Raw genomic sequence first — 21,111 nt, 5'->3', positions numbered from 1 at the left:
GGGATGCTGTAGTAGTGAATTACCTACATCAATAGGGGATTGGACTAGATGGACTTGGAGGTGCCTTCCAACACTGTGTTTCTATGAGAGACCTAGATTCTGCATGAGTTAGTTGACTTTTCAACTCACTGTTACTTGTCTTCCTCCACTCAAGTGTGTACACTCAGACGTTAAAGGAAGTTCAGGAGTGGTTATCGAAGGATAACCCAGATTATGAACAGACTGTGCTAAAGAAAAGATCAAGAAACTTGGACACAAATAGCTCACATTTCAAATCTTATCTGATAAAAAATGTTGTGAGCCCTAGATGCTTATTTAAGTTGCCCAAATGCATCAGAACAGAAACTACACATGACTCTCTCTTGTCAAAAACATTGCTAACCGGGTACTCTGCATCCCAGCCGGGCAGTGACCTGGGTCACAAATAATCTGTATACCTTCAAATAGAACACATCTGAGTCATAGAAGAATTCGTGAACACCACAATTTTTTTTTATTTAAAAATAGCCACCTACAAAAAATAATAATAAACCATTATATATATATACTTTTAAAAATTTTATTTAAAAAATGTTTGCTTAAAAATTAATAACATGTTTAATTGTATAGATAAAACTCAGCATGTTGCCTTAAAGTTGGCACCAACGTACAAGGGGAATACTAAAGGATTTCTTGTGATGTCAGCTGTTGCATCGCTGTTGCTTAACAAGGCTACTCAAACTTCACGTCTCTAAACAAGGAGAGTGAGTGATCACTGGGCTGTTAATGGAAGATTGTACTACCACCTTTAAGTACAGCATACACTTCAGGACAGCCTCCCCCAACCTGGTACCCTCCAGATGTTTTGGACTACAACTCCCAAGTTTCCTAACCATTGGCCATCCTGGCAGGGCCTGATAGAAGGAGGCCCCTGGGCAAAAAACAAGCCACAATGGGCCCCTCCCTCAGTGAGTCTGCCTTCTCACCACCATTGCCACCAGCTGCTATTGCTCGTCCTCCACTTTCTCATTACTGCTACCACTTGCTTGCTTGACAGGCAGTGCGCAAGTAGGCAGGGGCATCTCCTGCTCCTCTTCTCCCCACCACCATTGCCTGGTCCAGAGGGAGAGTCAGGTGAACAAGCAGGTTACCATGGTGAAGAGGAGGAGCAACTCCAGGGGGCTCTTGTCAGTGGGCTCCTGTTGGGTTGTGGGCCCTCGGCAGGTGCCCAACCATGCCCACCCTTGATGCGGTACATGTTTCCACCACATGAGAGCAGAAGGTTTCTCCACACCTTCATGGGAAGGACTGCTGATCCTCTCGCCCTTTACTGCAGCTCCTTGTACCCCCTTGAAACTTACTCTGGCAGACCCTCCCAACTTTGATGGGCTTTGGAGACATATGGGGGCTGCTGCCAAATAGGACCCCCAGGGAAGACCCCTTGCATGTGAACAAACTGCTTTGTGCTACTTTGGATCCAAGCCTTCCACTCCTTGAGTGGATGATTTGGTTTTACAGCTATTGGGAACCATATCTGGATGGGACCCTTGAAGCTTGGGGAGTCTCATAATAAGAGAATACTGTCTACACATAGAGGAAAACCTGTCACAGATTTAACTCTGAGGATTCAAAAATTAGCATACCCCAGCAATCTTTCACATGGTGAATGGAGGGAAATGGCTACCCTGCCCCCTTCTACCTGTTCCGTGCTAAGGCCTGCATAGAGGTGACTCCCCAGTTTATAACATGGGGACAGCAGGGGGAACAGGAGTCTGGGCACCTGGCAGATTGAAAAGCTAACCCCCACAAACATCTTGCCTTCAACTTCATGGATCTGTGGCTCAGGATTTTTGGAGCAAGCCTAAAGGATGCTACTGTAGAGAGACTTCATGTCTGGAAGGGCTTCTATGCATTCATTCCCCCTCTGCTCAAAGGTTGACAAGTATCTTCCTCCCAAGAAAGGGGGAGATTTGCAAGTGTTATGGAGGATTTTTGTTGGCCTTCTTCAGCAGAGAGCTGGCAATGGCCAAAGCACCTCCTTGTACGAACCGCACAAAATTGTCCCCAGCTAATGGCCCCATGGCATAGAGTCCCTTCTCCTGAACAGATTCATAGGTGAAGGGATCGACATCCATGGGGTTCCGCTTGGAGCTGACCGGCTGCTCGCAGTCAACGGCCAAGTCCATGCCATTGTTGGGCAGGTAAGAGAGGTTGGGGTTGGAGCCAATGAGCACAAAAGCCATGGAAATTGTGTGTATTTTTTGGCGGCCGCTCTTATCGCAAAAGATGCACTTCCTGTCCTCTGTGAAGGAGACCACATGATGCTCAGGAAGGCTGGCATAGCATTCATAGGGCCCCGGGCAAGGGATGGCCTGCTCTTTCATCATCTGGTGGACTTTGTGGTACTCGGGGTACATTGTCTTTGGGAGCTGATTGAAGATGAGGCCTGGATCATTGACCCTCCTGCGAAAGACGTGGATCACAGGAATGTTGCAATGATGTGCAAAGATGATGGCGTCAGCCGCTGTAAGCCCAGCACCTACAATCAGGATCGGGTCAGACATCACGCCGATCTCCTTGCTCTTCACAGCTTCTTCAAGGGCAGAGAGTGTGTGATGGACAAAAGGAAGGTGTTCCCCTTGGACCCTGAGACGCAACGGGCTGTCGTAAGTCCCAGTGGCTAAGACCACGTTTTCCGCATACACAGAGAACGGCTGCGTGCCATGGAGGGTCGTGGCCAAGCCATCCACCTGGAAGAGACTCCCACTGTCCGCTTGGTGGTAGGCTTTTGGTTTCTCTGAAAAATTCCATGGAGAGCAGCTGTCCCTTGAATCTTGATCACTGTAGCTGGAGTCCAGGGCTATGCTCAGCTTCTTCACAGAGGTCACGAGAGTGCCAGAGAGGAAGTTCTTCTTTAACTCTTTCTTTGCCACGTAGTATTGGTAATACTGAACTATGTCTCCAGCTGTTGCCCGGTTATTTCTGAAGCCTCTGTAACAAGAATGGCACTATCAGTACAGGTGGATAATCAAGGGACACATCCTCCTAATTCAACATATTCGTCACCAGTTGCTTTAGTTACCCAAATGCTTCTGCACCCAATTCTAGGTGCTGGTTTTAACCTTTAAAACAGGGGTGCAGAACATCAGGCCCATGGCCAAATCTGGTTCTCCTGGGTTCCCCAACTGGCTCTCTGGGGTTCCCCAGATGGCCATGCACCTTTCTTTTGTTCCCACTCTCTTTCTCCTAACTTTGCAGTCAAAATGCCTCTTCTGAGGCTTAGTTGCGGGTAGTAAGAGCTTTAAGCTACAATATGCTGGCAGTTTTGGTGCTTGGACCCCATGCCTTTTGCCTTTGGTTCTGCCCCTTTTCCCTTTGGCCCCTCCCACCACTGGAATGTGGCGGTGAGAACCTCTCCAAAACAGAATTTGACCCTTGGGCTGAAAGAGTTTCAATGCTCTTGCTCTAAGGTTTCACACAGCCTGGGACCCTCAACCTCATGGACCATCTAAGAAGCTAGATGGAAGCTGTCCAATCCCAAGTTAGACCACTGGCCCAAATTAGACCACTGGCTCAATATTGCCTACACCAGAGGTGGGGACCCTGAGGTCTAAGGGTGACATGAGGACCTCGGCCTAATTTCATGTGGACCTTGGGCCACTTTGCAAACTCCACCTACTTTGAGCTTGGGATTTGCCCACTTCTGGAATGCATTGACTGAGGTAATGTGGGAAAGGGAGGAAAGGTTTCTCACCCCTGGCCAACAATGACTGGTAGTGTTTCTCCACAGTTTCAGACAGGGGTCGTTCCCACCCCTACCTGGAGATGCTTGGAAAGCCACTGCTGTATCAAACTATCAACCCATATAATCCCAGGTACATTTGCTAATTAGTAAATATGTTGATAAAAGTTGGAAACAAATCTTGAGATAGTATGTACTGTTAAAGCTTCAGTGGAATTCATAAATGGCAAAAATATAGAAGTTGACCTTTTTCTTTCTTTTTTCTTTTTTTTACAAAAATCAGTCTATAAAAAATAACTCCCTAACAGGCTTTGAAAATCATATTCCAGGTTACAGTTATTCCTTCTACATCTTCATTCTATTTCTCTTTTGTGTTTAGGCTTGTATGCTCAAACTGGCTGCTTGTTTCCTCAGTCTGTACCTGCAATCTAGAATTGAGGTGGAACGTCATATTACGGTTCATCTGCTTTACGCAGAGGGCTTTGGATGGATTGCAAATAAAACATGATGCAGAAGCCAAGCCATCTTTGAACTGACTAAGCCATGCCTACAACAAGGCATCCTAAATAAGGCAACGCTTCTGGAAGATTCCTTCACAATGGCAAGTCTCCAAGGAAACCATAATGCAGCACTGAAAAAGTTTCTACATGCCTTCCTTTTTTTAATGTAATCAAGACTGCTCTTTCTTTGATCGTGAATGAATCAGGGCTGGCCCAAGACATTTTGCTCCCTGAGGCAGAGCAGCAAATGACCCCACCCCAAGTTTAGGCACATAGACCCCGTGGCCAACCAAGTTATTTTGGTACCTGAGGCAGAAAAACCCACAATCCCTTCTCTCTAGAGCAAAGGTAGGCAATTTGTGGCCTTCCAGATGTTTTGGCCTAAAACTCCAATCAGCCCTACCCTGCATAGCCAATGGTGAGGGATTATGGGAGGTGTGGCCCTCCAAATGATTCAGCCTATCAGCTGCCCACCTCTGCTCTAGAGGAGTAAAAATACAGTAATAATGCATTAAATAACAATTTCCTGCTCTTTCATGATATCCAAAATGGATGACCATAATAGGATAGAAAAGTAGCCTTGGATCTATTGGGCCTACTAAGTAGATCTTAAATGAGAGTTTTTCATTTGATTGTTTTCATAGGGAAGGAACACACCTTTTCTTCTTACTCAGCCAGTCTTTGAACTGGACATCAGGAAGCCCCATCCAGTCTCCTTGGCTCAGTGTGAACATGGATCCCTCAATAGACTAAAAAGAAAAGAACAAAGATAAGCATATCGATCAAGCTCTGTAAATACAGTTGGAAGTGACTGGTAACTACACTGTAGAAAGTCTCATGGGTACCTTGGCAGTCCCTTTAATTTGTCTATTCTCAAAATACATTTGAATGGGACAAGAGGTAATTGGACTGTTCAATCACCCTTTGGCTTATCATAAATAAGCAAAGCCATACAGCCTAGATTCATGCACTGCTCACAAATCCAGCATTGCACAGTATCCCATAGTATACACCAGATTGCACAGTATCCTATAGCTTCTCCAGTTCCCTCCCTACCCCCTGAAAGGTAAGTCAGCTAGGTAGGCTCAGAGGCCCATTTAGCTGCATTTTAAATTTGAAAGGGGGAATGGATGTGAAATCACCTCCGTCCTCCTCTAGCCCCACCTGGCTCTTGCAGGCAGAGCATAGGATAGGTGGAGAGTTCTGAACTCAAACCATGCCATCTACTGGGAGTGCAACCCATAGGACTGCGCCCTTATTAGATTGCTATGGGCCATCCCTATTCTACCCATACTGACTGAAAGATCAGCTTGGATTGAGAGCTTCAATCCATCAGTACTAGGATGCTCAACTTGAACAAAGAATTTTAAAGACCAAGACCAACGTGAAATTGCCAAAGTACAATTCATTAAGAAATTCAACTCGATTTCATTTAGTTTGAGTAGGGAAAAGGTGTTTTATTTTGTTTTTATCACACTACATATGTTAAGCAACCCACCGTTGCAGTGATGTCGATGTTGTCACCCAACAACATTTTGTGAATGGATCACTGTGTGATTTTTTTTGCATTTCAGTTCCCTCTGACAAGACTGCTTACACTTCTCTCCCCACACCTGCATGTGTCTATAGATTGGCCAACATGATCCCTGTTGACTGTAATTGGATTTCCCATGTAATGTTTGTGTTTTGTTGGAATATTTTATGTGCTATTGATTACATTGAAAAGATGTGATTAAAACTTAATTAAAATAATTCTTTAAAAAGTCGACACTTCATGCATCTGATGAAGCGGATGGTGTCCACAAACCCTTATGCCAGAATAATAGATTTGTGAGTCTTTAAAGTGCCAAGTGGCTCTTGTTGTTTTAACTTGTAGTTGATGCTTTACAGCAGGGGTGCATAACCTGCAACCCAGGAGCTGCTGGTGTCCCTCCAACTCCAAGGCCTTTACTGCACCCCTTAAAGGATGCCCTGACTCCATCCCCACAGCTGATGTCTCCCACCTATTTCTCCACTGCCTTACTCGCCACTCCCTCCTTCCCCTAGTGATCCTCATACAGATTAATCTTTCCCCAGCATTGCTAGCAGCAAGGAAAGAACAATTTGTATCAGGATCATTGGGGGGGGGGTGAATATATGTGGTGTGTGTGTGTGGGGGGGGTTATATGTGCATTGGTATATGTCTGTGAGAGCACACATATGTGCGTATGCATGTGCCTGTGGCCTCCAACCCTCGGGTCCTGAACCCCATGTGTTAGTCCTTGGGGCCAAAAAGGTTGCGCACTCTCACTTTATAGGCACTAATGCATCGAGTTGCACTTACATGCCAGGCTCCTCCAGGAAGATTTTTGCCAAGAACCAGATGAGGAATGGCTCTGTCAGGTTGGTGCCACCAAGCCAGGACAGAATCTGTGGTCCCCCCAAAATCTGTATCTGGCCGCAGCAGAGCATCAAAAAGAAGAGCGACTGGGCTGGAGGATCGCCCTTCCAAACCTTCAGATAGGTACTCGAGATCCTGGAGTAAAGGAGAGAAAGCTGAACTCCTGCTTTCAACTGTTCATTTTCATCTGTTTTTCAACACAGATTCTTGATTCAGAAGGCTTTAGCTATGGGCACTTGTCTGGTCCCTGCCAAGTCATAAGTGTAAATTCGATCTTGTTTAGCTTCAGAACTTCTTGTAGGTCTCCCCAAAACCCACTTTTAGATCATTCAACCATTCCAGATCAAATTAGTCATCTTCAGATTCAAGTAGCTTCTTCAGAGCAAAACTATTCAACCTTTTTAGTACCAGATTAACAATAAGAATATAAGAAGAGCCATGCTGGATCAGACCAAGGACCCATCTAGTCCAGTTTTCTGATGCCTGGAAACCCACAAGCAGGACAGGCGGGCAACAGCACCCTCCCACCTATGTTCCCCAGCAACTAGTATACATAAGCATATTGCCTCTGGCACTGGAGGCAGCACATAGCCATCAGGGCTAGTAGCCATTGATAGCCTTCTCTTCCAGGAATTTGTCTAACCACCTTTTAAACCCATCCAATTTGGTGGCCATCACTACATCTTGTGGTAGCAAATTCCATATGTGATCAATAGGTCAATACATGATTCCTCCCCTTCTGATTTAGGTGGTAGCTTCTTATCCTTGGGATGCACTGTTTAGTTCTAACTAGGGAGGTATAGATTTTGTTAAATCCATCTGCATTTCACAGTGGTTGGAGGAAAGGGGATGCAGCCAGGTGAAGGGGTGTGGCCTTATGGGGAACCCCAGACGGCTGGATTGAAACTACAGGAGGGCCGGATCTGGTCCCTGGACCTGAGGTTCCCCACGCCCAAACTAGAGTATTCTTCTCCCTACTGCTGTAGCAGATAATCTTTTTAGAGCTGAATCTCCTTTGTTGAAGGGCCAACCCCACAGAGAATCATGCTGCGGTGTACCAACCTGATCCAAGATAGAAACCTCAGGCGTCTCTTCCAATTTCCTTTGCAAAATGGGATTCGGGTGAACAGAGTTTCTTCTGACATAGGGAATGTTGCCAGACAGTAGGTAGGATAAGCAGATCCCTGAGGGACCATTTCCTGAAAGAGAAAAAATCGGATGGATCTGTAAGATTTGAAGCACTAGCTAACTCAGTTGAAGCATTTTATCCAGAGATGGAGGCTTAGGTTCCAGTTCTTGGCAGACAATTGTGATTGCCAAGCTGGGATGCAGCTGTATATGCAAAGCCAAAAACAGGAGACCACTCTGAGCTTCCATGGTTTGGAAAGAGCCAATACTACTGAAAGACTGTATTCATGCTTCCCTCCTGTGCCTTTTTATGAAGGACTTTGTGCTGCCTTTTGGAAGCTCATGGTGCAGAAAGCTTTTTCTGGGGCCAGATTCTTGCTGAAGATTGAATATTGTCCCAAAATATATATTTAATGGCACATGTTTAAGAGCATTATGAATGCACCTGTCCCTTTCTTAAAGTCTCCCCAAGAGCTGGTTTAGGAAGCCCCAGAGGCAGCCATTGATTGGGTTGGGCAGTTATCTTAGGCAGCTGATTTTGGCTGCCATTGAAGTTGGCAAAATAAGAGAGACAGGTGTGATCCATGGGCATAATACACAGGAAAGGTCTGCGGTGCAGGACCCATTGAAATTAATGAGAGATGCACAAAAGTATTCCCATTCAATTCAATGAGGCCCACACAGGAGAACTTCCCAGGGGATCAACACTGCAATCTTACACCTACGTACTTGGGAGTCATTCCCATGCAACTCAGTGGGACTTACTCCCAAGTAGATCTGTATCAAATTGCATTGTGCGCCTCCAATTAATTTGTAGAAGGTGAGTGAGCCATTTGGATTTTCTCCTTCCAATACCCAAAGTGTTTTCAGCCAGCCCTGGAAACCATTTCAGGAAAAGCTTCTGCAGGCTGTTCAGTCGCCTCCTTCTAGCTAGATTAATATTTTACAGTGCCCTCGCATAACCATCTGTCACTTTCTGCAACTCAAATCAGCATTGCTTACTAGAATGTGTCAAAGGAAAAAAAACCCAACAGCTGCACAATACAAGGGAACAGGTCAGGGTGACACAGCAACCTACAACAGCGTAAGTATCCCTGCTCCATTTGGCACAGTCACCATGTTGTAAAAACCAACTGGGAGCCAATATTTCTTCTGGGGCTATATTTAAGTCTTGCTCCTTTCTGCCTAAGCACTGATCAAAGAAGGGCCCAAGAGGGAATACTGAATATTCCCCCATCCTGTGCTATCGAAGCCAACAGGCGCTCAAATGACAGGCTGGGAATTCTGAGTCCTTGCCAGGACTTATTTGGATGGAAAGGGCATTATCCAAAAATAAACATGCAGAGAACTGAAATACTGATGGGAACTGGGAGAATGCTGCTGTCTGTGGCACAGCTGGTGTGTGGCCCGTTGCCACAACTGGTCCCCCACCCCACTGCCCACCTCGCCACAAAGCAAAATTGCAGCCATGACTATAAATCTGAACTTGCCTGGAGAGAGATTTTTGTCAAGCTTCCTGCTGCCACTGTAGACCCATCTAGGCACGGAGATAGCATTTGACAAATTTCCCACCTCCCTCTCAAAAAATGCACACCAACCCTTGGCCAAATGACTAAACACATTGAAATAATTATTTCAATAGAACAGCAACAGAGAACACTGCTGATTACAGCAGCAACCTTCTTCTAGACCAGCCTTCTCAAACCTCATGACCTCCAGATATGTTAGATTCCATCTCTCATCATCCTCCAGCCATGGAAGATGGGATGGAAGATGATGGGAGCTGTAGCCAAACACAACTGGAGGACTCAGGGTCAGGGAACGCTGTTCTCAACATAACCTCCATCAGTTTACAGAGGAAAAGGGGGACAAGGGCATAAGTCGGCAAGTCTCACATCAAGGATCACAGCTAAAAGCGCACACACAGCCCACTGCTACACATCCCTGATGGGTCTATTTTGCCAGCCATAGCTTGTCCTGCACAATTTAAAAGCGAGAAGCATTTGTTTGATTGAAGATGTTAAAACATGCAAACCCACAACTATAGTTGGCCAAAAATTGGCTAAAGGCCTACGTGGTTCGGGACCCAATTATCTGAAGGACTGACAATACCTGCATGAGCCTGCCCAAATATTAAGATTGGAATTAAAGGCCCTACTCTGTGGCTTACCAACAAGATAATCAAGGGGCTGGAGCATCTCCCCTATGAGGAAAGGTTACAACATCTGGGATTGTTTAGCTTAGAAAAGAGGTGACTGAGGTGTACAAAACTATGCACGGTATGGAGAAAGTGGATTGGGAGACATTTTTCTTCCTCCCTCATAATACTATAACCCAATGGGGTCATCCCATGAAGCTGATGGGTGGGAGATGCAAGACAGAGAAAAGCACACAGTGCTTAGTCCAGCTATGGAATTTGCTACCAAAAGATGTAGTGATGATCACCAATCTGGATGGCTTTAAAAGGGGGTTAGACAAATTCATGGAGTATAAAGCTATCAATGACTACTGGTATCAAAGACTAACACTGACTGCTATCAAAAACTATCAGTTACTATTATCAGTTATGACTATGTACCACCTCCAAGGGCAAAGTCAGTATGCCTATATACACCAGTTGCTGGGGAACATGGGTGGGAGGGTGCTGTTGCAGTCATGTCCTGCTTGTGAGTTTCCCACAGGCAGCTGGTTGGCTGCTGTGTTGAACAAAATGCTGGACTAGAGGGACCCTTGGTCTGAACTAACATGGATCTTCTTATGTTCTTAAGAGCCATTATGCTGGCAGTACGAGGGGCAGGGCTTTCTCAGTGATGGCCTCACCCCTATAGAACGCCATCCCCAAGGAGATACATATGGCTTCATCACTGCTGGCTTCTTCTTTTTTAAAAGATACATTAAAAAAGACACATTTATTCCAGTCTGCACTTGGTGCTTTAAAATTATACGCTGCTGTTGCTCCAGAGTGTGTGTGTGTGTGTGTGTGTGTGTGTCAGCTTAATTGTAATTGAATGTTCATGTTTTTGTAATCTTGTAAGCCACATTGCAAGGGCAGTGTGCCCAGAAAGGTGGGTTAAAACTCTTTTAAATAAATAAATAAAAATAGGTTATTAATGGTCCAACATGATCACAGCAGCTACAGTATGTGAAATGGCAGGCTGTGTACCTTAAGGGTATAACTGGCATACGTTTACATACTAGTACAATAAAGCCAAGGTGCAGAGTCCAACCCAGACTCAGAGACTTAACGGCTAGAGATGAAGAAGAAGGGAGCTGAACTCTCTGGTTAATGACAACTCCAGCAACTAACGGAACTTTAATAAGGCATCCACAAATGGCAATTATAATCATGACAGTCATTTACCAAGGAAAGGTCCCAGAAAGATCAGGTCTTTCTGCTTCTGCTAAATTAGGATACTTGGAACCTATGCCTAGAGGACTGTAGGTCCAGGGCCTCCCAGACATTTTCAGAGCCCCAGGCCAGACCAGATAGAGAGCTCTACTCCCCAGTAGGGACAGGTGAACGAGAGATGTCTGAGATGGCCAGAATTCTCCAAACATTGTCTTGCCACTTGTCTTGTGCCCAATTTCTATTCACGTTTGTGATTGCTCCTCACTCTGCGCAAACAGGAAAATTGTGCAAATTGAGCAACAATTGAACAGGAAATTTGCACAAAGTAAGCAGCGGTCAAACAGGAGATTTGTGCAACTCTCCCCTGATTTGTGCAAATTTCCTCCATAGACTGAATTGGAGTTGATGCAGTCTACTGAGGAAATGTGCACAAAGTAGGAAATTAGTGCAAGTCAAACTGGCAATGGGGAACAAGACGAACGCAAGCAAGTGTTCAACCATTTGCGAATATTTTGCATTCAGAGCTTTAAATGGGACATGTTTTCTGAGCAAAACTGAAATGCTCATACATCCCTACTCCCCAGAGCAAATGCAGTAAGTAGACTTTCTGGTAATCTTGCCTCCTGGACACTCGTGAGCCAAGCCACTGTGATGATGGCATGTGGGTCTTTGTTTCTTCTTCAACCCACTCTGTGCCCCTGTCCCAAGACACCTGTACCTACAGCACATGGCAAGCAGAAGTTAAACCACATGGCTTACTTGGGAGTAGAGAGAGTAGAACAGGCTTTCTGGTACGAGCTGCAGGATGGACAGGGGCAGATCCAAAATGAGGGCTGTGCATGTATGTACGAGCCCAACCTCCTGCATGGCTGGGAGGAGACAAGGGCTTTCACTCTTCCCATTACCCTTGGGTCAACGTGAGAGCATATTTGACTGGCACTCCATTGACAGTGTTGGACCCATCCATTGGTCAGCATTCCAACTCTAGACAACCATAAGCAGATGGGCCCACTCAGCCAAAAACTGGTTCAGTCTGTGAATCTTCCAGGATGCCTAGTCAAGTTTGGAGAAAGCAGTCAGGGCAGTCCCCAGCTGGCCTAATGCCCATTGACTGCACTTGCTGACTAACTGAACTTAAAATAACTTGGCATTTGCTGTGTAACTAGGGAGCCAATGGAAAGGTGACAGTCATCCACCCCACTGCTCGGATGATGCAAGATAATGCAGTGGAGCTCTTGATTGCCTAGTGCATCTGCAGGAACATCTCCACCTACTTCTTGGGATCTGCTCAAGTGGCTCTGCTCCGGGTCTCTTCATTTCTCTGGGTCCCTTAATTGCCTGTTTTAAGGTCATGCAGGGTTTGGGACAGAGCCTCTATGGTGGTAGCACCACAGCTTTGCCCAAGGAGTCCCATCAGGCTACTGTCTTGTTAGAATTCATGCAAGTAGAGAGTTCATTTCATTTACACAGGGCTGAGCATATTGCCTGAAGGTACAGGATGTAATAGCTAGTCTCAAGTTAAGCTAGTCTGGATCTAGTCTGTACCTGGAAGATATCATAGGAACCATCATGTATGTTGCCTTAACCTCTGATATATTATATATGTCATAAACCAATGTTATTATAATTTATTATAAATGTAATACATAAATGCATTTGAAAGTGAGGTATTGTGGCATTTTTAAGCTGTCTGTTTGCTTTCTCTTTGCCTTGAGTATTTGATGTTAGAAAAGGCAAGGCATTTTATAACCAAAACATGAAGAGAAACCCTGATCCTTTAGATCCTGATCAATTAATGGAAGGAGTAGTTAATAAGGGTGGCCACCATTTATTTAGCCAATTACTGATTGAGTATTCCTCAGTGGGAACTAATGGTTAGGGTTTATTTCCCCTTGAACAGGCTGTTTCCCTGCAGAGCTGTATCCAAGACCTGTGCTCTGCAGGACAAGCATGAGAAAATAAAGCAGCATCAATTCTGGGCACAGAGAAACCAATGATTTTAGCAGAAGTTAATGTTCTGAGGCTGTTGCTTCAAGGAATTTGTTGCTTCAAGGATTAGCCGTTGTGCTGCCTGCTTTTGGAGACTTATTTGCTCCCACTATGCTCTGGTTATAAACCAAACCAAAGTTTAATGATGACACCATAGGTCTCCAGCTCTCTGTTATCCAATGTAAACTAAAGCATGTAGTGTCACTCCTGGACGTACCGTTTGGGGAAACGCTTAATATGCTTCTAGAAAAATCTTGCCTTGAACCATGCCTTGGTGATTAATGCCTGTGTGACCTGTACGGGAGTGTGCAAGGATTAAACAAATTATGGGCAATCTGATAGACGGTCCAGTAGAATCTGTAAGGTTGGTGACCAAAACCCACTGCAATACAGTGTCCGTATGCAGTTAGAAAATAAACCTGCAAAGTTGAGGTTATGAAAAGGTCCTCTTTTCAAAAAGATACCTCAGAATAGTGAGCAGGTGATGAGCACAGGCAAGGGTGGGTGAGCTTTTTCAACTGTCAAAAGGGAAGAGGATGGAGACAAAGCCACAAGAAAACTCAAGCAGGCAACTGGACTGCAGTGAAGAACCTGTAAGCAGGAGAACCTGGTTTAAAACTCCATCTCTTGTCACTTGTATGATGGAAATGGCATTTAAAACCTAGCTCAGAGGGCAAGGAAGATGGATGAGGAGTATGGCAAAGCACTTCGGTACAGAGTGTGGAACAGGAAGCAGCCATGAGCCAGACCACGGTTCCATCCAGCTCAGTACTGTCCACCTTAACTGTCAGGGGTTCTCCGGGATTTCAGAAAGGGGTCATTCCCAGCCCTACCTGGAGATCCAGAAGATCTCAGGTTCAATCCCCAGCATGCAACGCGTGTGCTCTATCAGTGCCAGCTCCACATTTTGGAGGGCCCTTGGGCAAGACACCTTCAACGGCTCCTCCTCCCTCAGGGAGTCCACCTTCTCACCCCAGTTGTCACCAGCTGCTATTGCTCCTCATCCTCCTTCTCATCATTGCAGCCACTTGCTTGCTTGACAAGCAGAGAACCATTAAGCAAGGAGGCTGTGGCATCTCCTCCTTCTCACCACCACCTTCGCCTGGGCCAGGGTGAGAGACAGGCAAAGAAGCAGCTTGCAGTGAAGAGGAGGAACAACCCCAGGGAGCTTTTGTCAGTGAGCCCCTGCTGAGGTGCAGGCCCTCAGCACGTGCCCAATATCGCCTACCCTTGACGCTGGCCCTGTCTACCCCCGTGCTATAGCTACAGCCCAGGGCAGATATAGACCAAGCGGAAACCTGTCCCAGTGTTTGCACAGCAACTTTGCAAGCAAACACTTTAGGGAGATGCAGATGATCATTTTCTCCCCCTCGTATTTGATGGGCCGCGAGTGGGAGAGGGGGGAGTCTCTTTATACTGCAGGACAACCAACCTGAACACCATGAGCAAGTTATTAGCAGGTAGATGATCCTTCTGCATCCACCCCAACTGGAGCTAGGACAAGTCCAAAGCAAAATAAATAAATAAAATAAAAATAAAGGTATAAGCCAGTGGAGTCACTCGTGGCTCTATGTAGGCCTGTTCTAGTATATAGCTCTCGTTTCCCAGAAACCACATCCCCTCAGAGAGAAGAGTTCTGGCAATGTGTTCAAGCAAATTCCCATTAACATGCAAGAATTACAATCCCATTTGTTTCCCATCAGCAAGATTGCATTCACACCAGAATGGCACAGTGGGGAAGGGGGATTCCAGGACACTTCTCGTTTTTGTTATAGGAGCTTGGAACAACGGTTTCTGGCAGCGGAGTGCAGGGTGGCTTGGAGAGATAACTACCTCTGACAACTATAGATTACTCCTCAGAATGTATTTACCTATGACCACCACGGGGAGGGGCTTGGTGCTGCAGCATTCCAGATGTGCCTGTAACATGATCTCTCTGTCTGCCAGCAGAGTTAGAGGACCTCTGGGTCAGCCTGTAACGGTAAGGCCAAATAAATATTGGTTATCACCAGAACATGCTCCCCAAGATGAACACAGCTTCTCCCGCCCCAAGCAAATGACACAGAATGATGTCTGTGCATGTTCAAGAGAGCTGAAACAAGTATTGGGCATTCGAAAGCTCAGCAAGAAACTGGAGAACTTCAGGAAGTTTGCCAGTCCAATTCTGAGCACACATTTCGAGTGCAAAACTCTTCCCCACCACCCCTGCAAAATGAGATTCAAGCGCTTTTTGGACTTGTTAGCATGCATGCCATAGGGCATTTCAGGAGTTGTCAAACACCACTGCGTGTCAGGTGTGGGTCCTTGGCAGATGCCCAGCCATGCCTACCCTTAACACCAGCCGCGAAGTCACAATCTCTCAGCCTTAGCTACCCCCACCATTGATCTACAATAAAGAAATAACACTGGCCAACTTTGAAGGCTGGACTACAATCCCCAGCATCCCCCACCAGCCTGGCCAATGGTGATGCTAGTGATGGGAGCTGTAGTTGAACACATTTGGAGGGCACCAAGTTGGGAGAAGGCTACAGTAAGTGATTATGTGACGTGCTCCAAAAACTCCAGCATCCAGGCTGCTCTGCTGCCAGGCTACCTTGTTAGTTCGGGGGAAGGTACGTTTCCTTTGTAGGACAGACATGACTTTAAGGGCGCAATCCTATGCATGATTAGACAGAAAGAAGTCCTGCAACTCCCAGCATTCCCGAGAACTACCGGAAGTACAAGCAGGGTTTTGAAGAGGCAGAGGAACTAGAGATCAAATCGCCAACATTCGCTGCATCATGGAGAAAGCAAGAGAATTCCAGAAAAATGTCTATTTCTGCTTCATTGACTACGCTAAAGCCTTTGATTGTGTGGATCACAAGAAACTCTGGCAAATTCTGAAACAGATGGGGGTACCAGACCACCTTACCTGTCTCCTGAGAAACCTGTACGAGGGTCAAGAAGCAACAGTAAGAACCAGACATGGGACGACCGATTGGTTCAAAATTGGGAAAGGAGTACGACAAGGCTGCATATTGTCGCCCTGCTTATTTAACTTATATGCAGAGTACATAATGAGAAATGCCGGGTTGGATGAATCACAGGTCGGAATTAAGATTGCTGGGAGAATTATCAACAACCTCCGATATGCAGACAATACCACCCTAATGGCAGAAAGCGAAGAGGATCTCAAGAGCCTCTTGTTGAGGGTGAAAGAGGAGAGTGCAGAAGCTGGTTTGAAACGCAACATTAAAAAAAATGAAGATCATGGCATCTGGCCTCATCACTTCCTGGCATATGGAAGGGGAAGAAATGGAAGCAGTGACAGATCTTATTTTCTTGGGCTCCAAGATCACCGCAGACGGTGACTGTAGCCATGAAATTAAAAGACGCTTGCTCCTGGGGAGGAAAGCTATGGCAAACCTAGACAGCATAGTAAGAAGCAGAGACATCACCTTGCCAACAAAGGTCCATATAATCAAAGCTATGGTTTTCCCAGTAGTAACGTATGGCTGTGAGAGCTGGACTATAAGGAAGGCTGAGCGCCGAAGAATTGATGCTTTTGAACTGTGGTGCTGGAGAAGACTCTTACGAGTGCCCTGGGCTGCAAGGAGGCCAAATCAGTCAATCCTAAAGGAAATCAACTCTGAGCGCTCATTGGAAGGACAGATACTGAAGCTGAAGCACAAATATTTTGGCCACCTAATGCGAAGAGAAAACTCTCTGGAAAAGACCCTGATGCTGGGAAAGACTGAAGGCAAAAGGAGAAGGGGACGGCAGAGGATGAGATGGCTAGATAGTATCTCCGATGCAATGAATATGGACTTGAGCACGCTCCGGGAGAGAGCGCAGGACAGGAAGGCCTGGCGTGCTATGGTCCATGGGGTCACGAAGAGTCGGACACGACTGAACAACAACAAGGCACTGGGAGCTCAGTCTAGATCTTAAAGCCCCCTACCCTCCACGCTAAGGTCTCGATCCAGATCAGGGCCTCTGTGCCTACTCTAGAGGAAAAACAGGGTGGGGGAGACGTAGCTGCTCAAGGCCGATTTGAAGTCACTTTGGGGCGAAACACACAGAGAGTCAACATGAGGAGGGCAGGCTCCCTACATAGTCACTCTCCAACTCATAGAGGGTGATGCCAAAAGGACGGAGGACCAGAGCATGTTTCACCGCCACTCAGTTAACACTTGAACAGGGCTAACGTAGCAACTCATTGCTATGTAGCAACTCGCAGACCAGATTCTTATGACCTCTTGTTGGCGATGATAGTTTTAAGGCAAGTGAGGTTAAATCAAGAGGTTGGAAGAAACTGCCCAGAAGCTTCCTCATCCTCCATAGACGGCAAGTGAACTAACAAGGGATGAACATCTACAGCTCCGCAGGAGGGCATTCTGGTGAAGCATGATGAGATGGGTGGCCAAGTGTCCTCTATTCCAGAGGATAGTCCTCTAGTTGAGGAGCTTGCAGAGGACTGTCCTCTATTTTGAAGGTGTTCTGTGTTTGAAAGGCTGCCCAGTCCAAGTTTGGTATAAAGATAAGACCCATCCAAAGGAAGAGCCAGGCCTTGACGTTGCTTTAATGAGCTTCCGCCATGCATTAAAAATGTGGTTGTTCAGTCAGGCATTTGGAATGGGTTAGGGTATTTTAGAAAATGTTTTTATTGTAGAATTTTATTGTTTTAAACTGTTTTATTGTACGTCGTACATCGCCCAGAGTGGCTGGGTGACCAGCCAGATGGGCAATTAATAAATTTAATAATAAATAAAAATAAAAGTTGCTCATCAACAGCATCTGGACAGCAGATGGAGCAAGACACGCAAGGCACCTGTCGCAGCCTTCCACGCTAGTGTGAAATGTTACTATATTTCTGAAGTTGCATCTATCCATAGAAATTACCATATGCAAAAATAAGTGTCCTCTTTTTGGGCGATTCACAAGTGGTCTGGCTAGGATGAGGACTAGAATTCAACCGGCCTTCAATGCCAGATTTCAACCCTGGGGCAAAGTGAAGTAACAAAGTCTCTGAAAACATGCACATTGCACTGAATAGCCACAGCCCAGCTGGGGATTAAGGAGAGAGCTTTTCAAGTCGGTCTGGGAAGCCTCCAGCAGGAATCAGCCCCCTACTTTTCTAACCCCGATGTTCGATTGATTGCACAGTCTGAAAACTGCTAATCTAGGCAATGGGACATGATGAGGGGACTGCTAGTGTGCCATGATAAGCAGGGGCTCCTGTAAGCCCACGTAAGGGTCTGAATGCTGTCTCTCTGGATGAGTCACCGCTCGGGCTTTCCCCATCTGCACTGAAAGTAGGTAATTGTGGCAGTCAGTCTCGATGCAGCAGAGTTATCGCCCTCAGAGAAGGAATGCCGAGTTCATTCCCAGTGGTCTAATGGTCCTGAAGTGCAGGCATTTATCATGACCATCCCTATAGCCACGCCCACAAGGAGAGTCAGGAAGCTGCACTGACCCACACCTGCAAACGCATTCTAGCAGTTGTCATCTCCACCAGGAGCAGGTCTTTTGTAAAGCAAATGGGTCATAATGGCCACCCCCAAACGCTTTGCATGGCCACCAGGGAAAATACGTTGCTGCTACGAAAATCCATTCCCAGCCTACCAGCTACTGTGAGAATTGCAGCCAACCTCAGAGGAAACAGGAGGTCTGTAGTGGAGGGAGATGATGTCAGCATCCCTGCTGATCAAAACATGCCTGAGCGCTGTCCCTGTGAGCCCTGGCTCCACGACAGCACTGGCCACACCAGGACACAGAGCCGGCTCCAGGTCTGAGGTGGCCCCGAGCAAAGGGTCCCCTCCTCTGTCAGGGGGCTCAGGTAGGCTTAGCTGGCTGCGGTGGCAGTGCTCCAAACCACACTTTTAATTCCCCATCATGCCCCAGTGACAGTGGGTTGGGCCACTGTGGGAAATTAAACGGGTGGCTAGATCAGCGTGGTCAGAGCATCAGGCTAGGAAGCAAAAGTGAGGCAGGCATCAGCAGTGGCAGGTCCTACCAAGATGCTGGGCTCTGGAGGCTGCCTGAGGACTCCAGCTGCAAGCCCAGCAAGAAGTGATGGAGCCCGTGGAGGCTGGTGGCTCCAATGTCAGTGGGGTGGCAAATCTGCTCTGAGCAGATCCGAGCAGATCCACCGCCCCACTGACATCGGAGCCTCCACTGGATGGAATAGAATGGTAGTAGCCTAAGAAATGGAGGCAGATGTGACACTGCTCCATCTCAAACTGGAGAGAGATGAACATTATTTCCAGGAGGTGAAGGTCATATGAAGGAGACCTTGATGCCCCATGGTGTGTCCACCCATACCCTTTTTTCTCTGCTAATGGGTTCTGCAGGGCTGTTGAACCCAGACAACCTACTTGGACAAGGTAGGCCAGTGAAACAAAATTTATTTATTTATTTATCACAACATAGGTTAAAAAATACTTCCGTCGTGCCACTTCCCACTGTTTTAAAAGTTAAGCCCCATCATCCAACCACTGTGGCCAATGACATCCCAACCGCTCTGGAGTTTGCTGAGTCATTTTGCTCCCTCCTGGGTCAGCTCCTTAGTTGTTTCAGGGAGCTGGCTTGATTGTCTTCAGGTGCCCAAAGCAGCATTGGCTACCAATGGAAGCAAGGTAAGCTTTGCAAGAGCTGCACTGCTAACAGAACAGCTCCGACCATCAGAAAGGTAATCAGGGAAGCCATCTGAGCAGAATAAAGGATTCTATCAGCATGGTGTAGTGGCTAGAGAGCCAGCATGGTGTAGTGGCTAGAGGGCTGGATTGGGAGCCAGGAGATCCGGGTTCTAGTCCCCGCTCAGCCATGGAAGCTCAGTGGGTGACTTTGGGCCAGTCACAGACTCTCAGCCCAGCCTACCTCACAGGGTTGTTGTTGTGAGGATAAAATGGAGAGGAGGAGGATAATGTAAGCCGCCTTGGGTTCCTTGCAAGAGGAAAAAAGGCGGGATATAAATGCAATAAATAAATAAAATAAATAAATATCTACTGTCCAGCCTTAGCACACAGCACTACAAAACATCTTCTTATGGCCTAGCACTGCCATACGTGAGGAACATGATCATAAGCATACGTGTGAAATATTGCATTTCCCATGACTGATGTATGCAGTCTGATTTTTACTGCAGAGAATGCACCAAGGAGAAGCCCATATTCATTGTTCAGAAACAAGCTGGATTAAATGCTACTCAGTACAGACTTCAGAGTTTTTACTGTTAAGTTGGTCAAGGATCCCTTGGGCACACTCCTTGGTATCTTTTCACTCCTTTGTTTCTGATATGTGGATTCCACATCCATACCGCCAATGCCACTCTCCCACTGTGAAGATAACATTACATAAGCGTGCTAAGTGAAGAGGCCTCGCTTGGTTCAAACTCGGCTAGGCTCGTGCATACGTACCCATTGAAGCTGGAGACACTTCCAAGTCAAAGGACTGTAAGTTATAAACCCTGTACCAACCCAGACCTAAGGCACGTAGCATTATCCTTCATTAGGATGCAAACCATCCTCTTTGTAGTTATACACAGCAATTCAGAAGAGAGACAAAGAAGTTAAGAAGTACCATCAGCCATATCTATTCTACAGAAACCCAAAGACTAAAAAGAACCACCCATATTCACTGGGCCTTTGATTCCCATCACTACAAATTCTAATATACACAAAGGAGCCAATGCTCCCAGAATTTCCACATCATTTCTCGCCAGCTTCTGCTTCCTAAAATACATCAGCCTTTCCACTTCCCTGTACTGAAAGGGATACTTGCCTTCAGTTCTGCTGATTCATAGCCGAAAAGATTCCACTGGCACTACTTAGAAAAAATTCTTGACGTCCAACGCCTCCCCCTCTTCTTTTTCAGGCACGATCAGTGGGGCCAGCAGCCGGCTAAGCAAAGACTTTCCCCATCATTCTAGCATTGCCTTACCTTGAAAAAGGACGCCGGATTTCCAGAGAGAACTTTCAGCTGCAGGTGCCGCTCTAGCTAGAAAGAGGCGGAATCCGCAAGCTGTTTCTAGAAGCGCCCTTTCTCCCTCCTTCGGAGGCTGCCT

At 46.4% G+C, this 21,111-nt stretch overlaps 1 protein-coding gene across 2 annotated transcripts; it reads right to left on the bottom strand.

Annotated features, from left to right (window-relative positions):
- Window positions 1-472: 472 nt before the first annotated feature.
- Window positions 473-21,093, bottom strand: OSGIN1 (oxidative stress induced growth inhibitor 1). 2 transcript variants are annotated; one of them, XM_084812032.1, is made up of 6 exons: window positions 20,829-21,093; window positions 14,939-15,040; window positions 7,664-7,800; window positions 6,545-6,736; window positions 4,879-4,970; window positions 473-2,970 (listed from the first exon to the last, which is right to left on the bottom strand). In XM_084812032.1, the coding sequence occupies exons 2-6, from the start codon at window positions 14,994-14,996 to the stop codon at window positions 1,959-1,961; spliced, it is 1,491 nt and encodes a 496-aa protein (XP_084668158.1). In that variant the 5' UTR covers window positions 14,997-15,040; window positions 20,829-21,093; the 3' UTR covers window positions 473-1,958. The 2 variants fall into 2 exon arrangements, with proteins under 2 accessions (XP_084668158.1, XP_084668157.1); XM_084812031.1 differs by having other exon boundaries at window positions 20,988-21,093.
- Between the last annotated feature and the right edge of the window lie 18 nt (window positions 21,094-21,111).

Source organism: Heloderma suspectum, chromosome 8 (assembly GCF_057233095.1).
Source record: "Heloderma suspectum isolate Gila_16-S chromosome 8, 16-S_ref, whole genome shotgun sequence".
Lineage (NCBI taxonomy): Eukaryota > Metazoa > Chordata > Lepidosauria > Squamata > Helodermatidae > Heloderma > Heloderma suspectum.
This window is presented reverse-complemented; position numbering and strand designations above follow the sequence as displayed.